General features: G+C 39.1%; 1 protein-coding gene across 1 annotated transcript; it reads right to left on the bottom strand.

Annotated features, from left to right (window-relative positions):
* Positions 1-2,166: 2,166 nt before the first annotated feature.
* On the bottom strand, positions 2,167-4,040 carry LOC122342226 (CD209 antigen-like protein C). The gene is made up of 5 exons (XM_043236038.1): positions 3,992-4,040; positions 3,622-3,888; positions 2,978-3,105; positions 2,778-2,884; positions 2,167-2,674 (listed from the first exon to the last, which is right to left on the bottom strand). Exons 1-5 carry the CDS (start codon positions 4,038-4,040, stop codon positions 2,542-2,544), a joined length of 684 nt encoding a protein of 227 aa, XP_043091973.1. The 3' UTR covers positions 2,167-2,541.
* Positions 4,041-5,379: the final 1,339 nt, after the last annotated feature.

Below are 5,379 nucleotides of genomic sequence, written 5' to 3'. Positions count from 1 at the left end.
TAAATTAACAAGACGCAGCTGAAGACAATCATACAATTAACACGAACTAAAGGCAGGGCACACAGAGCACACGACACATGGAGACAAACAATTCTGTATTGTCTTTATGTTTTTGTGCAAAACATTGTGTCTAAAATAACACAATATTGTTTAAGGAGCTGAATCAAAACCTGTAAATGCAATAAGACTATTCTGGGAAGGGATATACAAAAGAACAAAAGGACTTAAAGTAAACAACACCATCCCCCCTGTTGCTTTTATGACACCCTCCTCACCTCTGCTCTTCCTGCTTCCCCTCCTTCTGCCCAAAAGACTTGGCTTAAAGTTCATTAGGAATAAGGCATTATATGCCATGTGTCTTGTGAACCTATTGTTCTTCACCTTCATGTTTGGTCTCATTTGAAAGGTCTCAGTGCGATTGGTAAATTGGTCTCAATTTCACAGTAATCACTTATATTATGGGAAAGATTAAGAACTTGGTAAAACTATGTTCTGTTAAGAAGGGGGTGTGTCCTCCTTTTGGGTCTCTGAAAGTGTTCCAGCCAGGTGTGACATTGGATCACAGGAACCTAAACACCAAAAGGTTTTTACAATTACATTTGGGATCTCTTTGTCTGGTCTAAGTATATAAGGAAAGTGACAAAACACAACAAGGCGCGATTCTGTAGCCAGATCGGCCCGTAGTGTGGTGTGTGTCCGCATCCACCACACTATGTACTTTTTAAAGGCCAGGTATACTGACCTTTTAAGTTTGTTTTATTTTGTTTTGTGTTATTTTTGTACTGCTGATCAGTTGTGCAAATGTTTATGAATTATACCAATTTGGAAACTGTTCTTGCCTGGCAAAATAAATGTTAATCTTGGTTAACTTATAATATTGTCTGAAATAACTTTTCTAGTAGGCTAGTGTCTTCTGAGTTTTCCGCATTGTTGGCGTGCTAGGGAGAGTCAGATCAACGATCGATGGATGGAGCCGGGGGCACGTTTTTGAGATCTTGATTTCTGGCCACCAAACTGGCTCAGCATGCTATTACTTAGGGAACGCATAAAAAAATGACTCTTTTTGAGTCTATTGAGGAAATGGCTGCATTAAGGTAAGCGATCTACGGGGTAGCCTCTGACTAAGACCTGGACTAGCCCAGATGTGTCGTGAGTCTTTTCTGGCCAAACAAGGTCTCTGTGACGCAGACTTCTAACGAACAAAGTCGAAACTAGGAAATATTATAGTTAATTAATGATCCGAATTTAATCACAACTAGAGGGATCAGCAGCTACATTTAAATAAATATAACTAAAATCACGAAAGATTGGAGTCAGGTAAAATTATGTATAAGGTCAGTACTATAATTGGAAACACAAAAGATTAATAAATATTTGTGATTTTTAATGAGACGCAAAGAAAAGGCCGAACACGCATTGACCTTCAACCAGGGCCTCTGGATTGCGTTCTGCAGGAAAAGGGGGACCCTTACAATACATTTTTAATCAAAGTAGTGCATATTTACCAAAGTACTTCATTTTCAAGCAAAATACATTCAGATATAATATTCTTTCTCTTGTAAATATGAATAATTGAAATTGCATGGGGTATTGATGTTTATCTTTATCTTTATCTCTACCCCCAGGGCACCCGCGATGAAGGTCAATTTGTTTCTTCAGTAAAATACAAATATATTTTTTTTAAATCAAACTGGCAGTCGCTATAAACCTGTCACGAATGAGGGGTCTGAGGCGTGTGGATCCATGTGCAGGCTTTTATTGAACAAAGGCATGGTCAAAGCAGGCAGACGTCAAACAGGGCAAACGGGTGTATCAGAGGTAAGGCAATTACAAAATCCAAATACAGGCGGTGGTCGGGTCAGGCAGCAAACAATCAGAATATCAGAAGACAGGCGGGGTCAAAACCAAGGAAATTATGACTAGGGAAACACAAGGGATACTAGGAACAACAATCAAACAGGCAATCAATGCAACCTGCAGGTGAGTGGCCTGCTGCAGTATTTATAGTCCTCAGACAGGAAGTAGCAGCAGAGGGAGTGATCGCAGAGCACCCAGAGGTAAGAGCTCCCTCTGCTGGCTTGGTGACAAAACCCCAGCTTCGAGAATAAAAAAAAAAAAAAAAAACATACACAGACAAAAGAAAATAAATCCTGCGGTCCGTGGCAATCAGTCTACGTTAGGATTCCGTTTTATAATGACCTGGGTAAGTTTGAGCTATTATTTTTGTTGTTACATTCCATCGAAACATTGCTGTTTTTTTTCACATGTATATTTTGATTTAAATCTCATACATAATCTGACGAAAGATTAAAAGTAAAGTAAATTAACATTGATATGATAGTTGTTTTTTTTTTACTTTTTCTTATTATCATTGATTTTATGCAACCTAATTAAGTTATCCAAATAAATTCTGAAAAAATTGTTAAACACAAGATTTGATGTTTTACTGACATATTGTACCATGGCTGCTTTAGGGATGAGATGAATCCAAAGATGGGAAATTGGATGCCCTATACATAAATACGCATCATATTGAGTCATTTAAAAATTACTCTTCTCACAGATCCATTTAAATGAACAAGTACAGGGCCAGTCAGCCCATCCTGGTGAATGATTTAGAGCGCAGTCTTCATCTGCTCCCTGGTAGCTGTTCGGTTGTCCATCCTCCCAGAACCTGCATAAACAGATCAGTATTAGATGTTTAAAGCTTCTCTCTGTGTGCAAAGATACTAAGAGAATCATTTAGAAATAATCAGTCCAATCCTGTGAGTTCTCACACAAAGGTCCCACTGCTGCCATCAACCCATTTCCATGAGCCCTCCACATCTCTGTCAGTCAGACCAATCCAGACTAAATCAACCGCAGAAATGGTCTTCACAAAATCCTGAGAAGTGAAAGAATAAGACAGTTTATACCTATTCCAGCACATGTCTTTAATTTAAAACTAAAGGTCATGATTACACACACACGCACTGACTTGTTCCTCTCTGTTGTTTATGATGACCAGATCTGTTCCTCTGTCTGTACAGTATCTTCTGCTCTCAGTCCAGTTCTTCTTCTCAGAGGAGAGGAAGTAAAGACTGGTTTGATGGCACTGCCATCCACCTATACACAACAAGAAATGAACTATACTGGTCCACACCTATATAGTGGCTACAACATTTTGTTGAGGTAACAACATCCTTTTCTGCAGTCTACATCGCGTGCAATACAGCCTACGGTCAATATAACAATTTATATTGTAAAACGAAAGACACTATGCAATAATTTATATAATAATTATTATTATAATAGTTTACAAATAGTAATCCATGTCTGATAATCCCATGGTTGCTATGGTCACAGGTTTGTTTACACAATTAACCTGTGGTCATGAGAAAAATGTAATTCACGAAAACATAAGAAGTCGTGGCCACAAGAAATATGTTTTCTCTCAACATAGCACCTGGCAGTTTGAAGAAGTTTTGAGATTGCGATGATAGATGTGAGAAAGTGGTGAATTGTTTCATGAGTTAGCGATCGAGAGAAACTAACGAAAGGCACTTGTTGCGATATCTGTTGAACTTTTTCTATTAATATTTACACTCACTTGTCATACGTGTCATTCATCAAGAAGCTTACCCACAGAAAGCTTCTGAAGTTCGCTTTTTTCTGATTTCAACTGATCCCTCTCTTTCGTGAGAATCCCGTTGTTGGTTAGCAGCTGGTCTCTTTCCTCTGTGAGGTTGGTGATCTTGGCTCGTAGCTGTTGTCCCTCTTGAGCGTAGCTTGTGCTCTTTGTAAGGAAGTGGACACACAGCACTATGACTGCGGTCAGCAGAAGAACGCACAGCAGAACCAAACACACCACAGCTGCCCTGGACACGCTGTTCTTCACTCCATCACTTCCTGAAGATCGTCAAACGAGACTTTTATCCACTTCACAAAGCACACAACAAACGAAAGCATGCAAACTGATCAAATCTGTGCTATTGTGATAAAATATAAGCACCTGCGGGTTCAGACGTCTGGATCTTCTTTGAGTGACCGTCCGTGGTCATTTTTCCAAATGCACCTTCTGTATCGTTTTCGTATATATCATTGATGCTTTTCTGATTTTCTCTGTTCATTTCTCCTTTTTGTTTCTGTTCTGTCAGTTTCCGTCAAGATGCCAACAACCTAGCGCTACTTTCTCTCCTGTGTTTGTGTAGACACTGTTTATGCAGAATTGATTTTTTTTTTAATGTTTCAAGTATTTATGTATAAAAGGAACTTTAACTCACCACAGAATATCATTATAAATATTTGTTTCAACAGTGTTGACTGTTCATTTAAAGTGCCCCAATTATGGGTAAGGAAAGGTTCACATTCTTGTTCTGGAGTCTCCAACAACAGGTCAGTATGCATGCAAGGTCAAAAACACTTTCACAAGCACCGCGATGCGGGGTTAACACCGTACATTAAGCACTTACTTGATTTGTTTACACTTCAAGCATTTTGGAAAAAAACTGTGATTATTTCAATATCAAATAAGAACAACGACCTGTGGCATTAACACAGACTGTAATTAAACGTTTTGAGAAGTATATTGTCTTTACTAAAAAATGAAGTAAAATCAAAGTTAGACCCATGGCAGTTTGCCCAAAGACAGGGTAAAAGTACAAACAATTCAGTTGGGAGTATCATTCACTTAGTCTCTAAACATCTGGGGGATGCAAAAGCATATGCACATCTGCTTTTTATTGATTTTACCTCATTCACGACACAGACACAAGTATTTGAACCCCCTTCTGTACAACAGAAAAAGGCGCTTCAAAAACTGTGACAACAAAGATGGAAACATATTTCATGTAAAGAAATTAAGAAAATAATAATAATAATGACGCATTAACATGTTGGACTTCAATCTACACATAATCAAGCCTAGAAGACAAAAAAGAAAGAAGAAAAGTCCAAAATTCATTGTAAAAGAACCTAAGGATTGTTTTTAAATTGTATGAAAATTTCTGCTGCAGTGACCAAAATGATTATGATTATGAATATTATAGTAGTACTTGTCACACCGTCACTTCCCACGCCTACCGATCCCGTCACCTGGACTCGTTCACAATCACCGGAGTACTAATCACAATCACCCGCACCTGCTATCACTCACTAGCACAGGCATAAAACAGACATTCACCATTCAGTCTATGGCTGATCTCAAGGTTATACACTTGAGTTTCTGATTCCTGGATCACCTGCCTGCCTCTCTCCGCTCCCCAGCCTGCCTGCCTGCCTGCCTACCGAAGAGTTTTTCGCTAGTAGAGCCGCACCAAACTCTTGTTCAAGCTATACGCGATGCGTTACCTCCGCCTACTAATCCTCCGTGTCCCGTTGCTCGACCCACCACGTTCGCAG

This window comes from Puntigrus tetrazona, chromosome 4, assembly GCF_018831695.1.
Source record: "Puntigrus tetrazona isolate hp1 chromosome 4, ASM1883169v1, whole genome shotgun sequence".
Taxonomy (NCBI): domain Eukaryota; kingdom Metazoa; phylum Chordata; class Actinopteri; order Cypriniformes; family Cyprinidae; genus Puntigrus; species Puntigrus tetrazona.
The sequence above is the reverse complement of the archived record's forward strand: the minus strand, read 5'-3'. Positions and strand labels throughout refer to the sequence as shown.

Coding starts and splice junctions, on each gene's coding strand:
- LOC122342226 (XM_043236038.1), bottom strand. CDS start 4,040: ATGACCACGGACGGTCACTCAAAGAAGATCCAGACGTCTGAACCCGCA. Junction 3,106..3,621: donor ACTTCAGAAGCTTTCTGTGG/GTAAGCTTCTTG, acceptor TGTTGTGTATAG/GTGGATGGCAGTGCCATCAA. Junction 2,885..2,977: donor TAAACAACAGAGAGGAACAA/GTCAGTGCGTGT, acceptor TTCACTTCTCAG/GATTTTGTGAAGACCATTTC.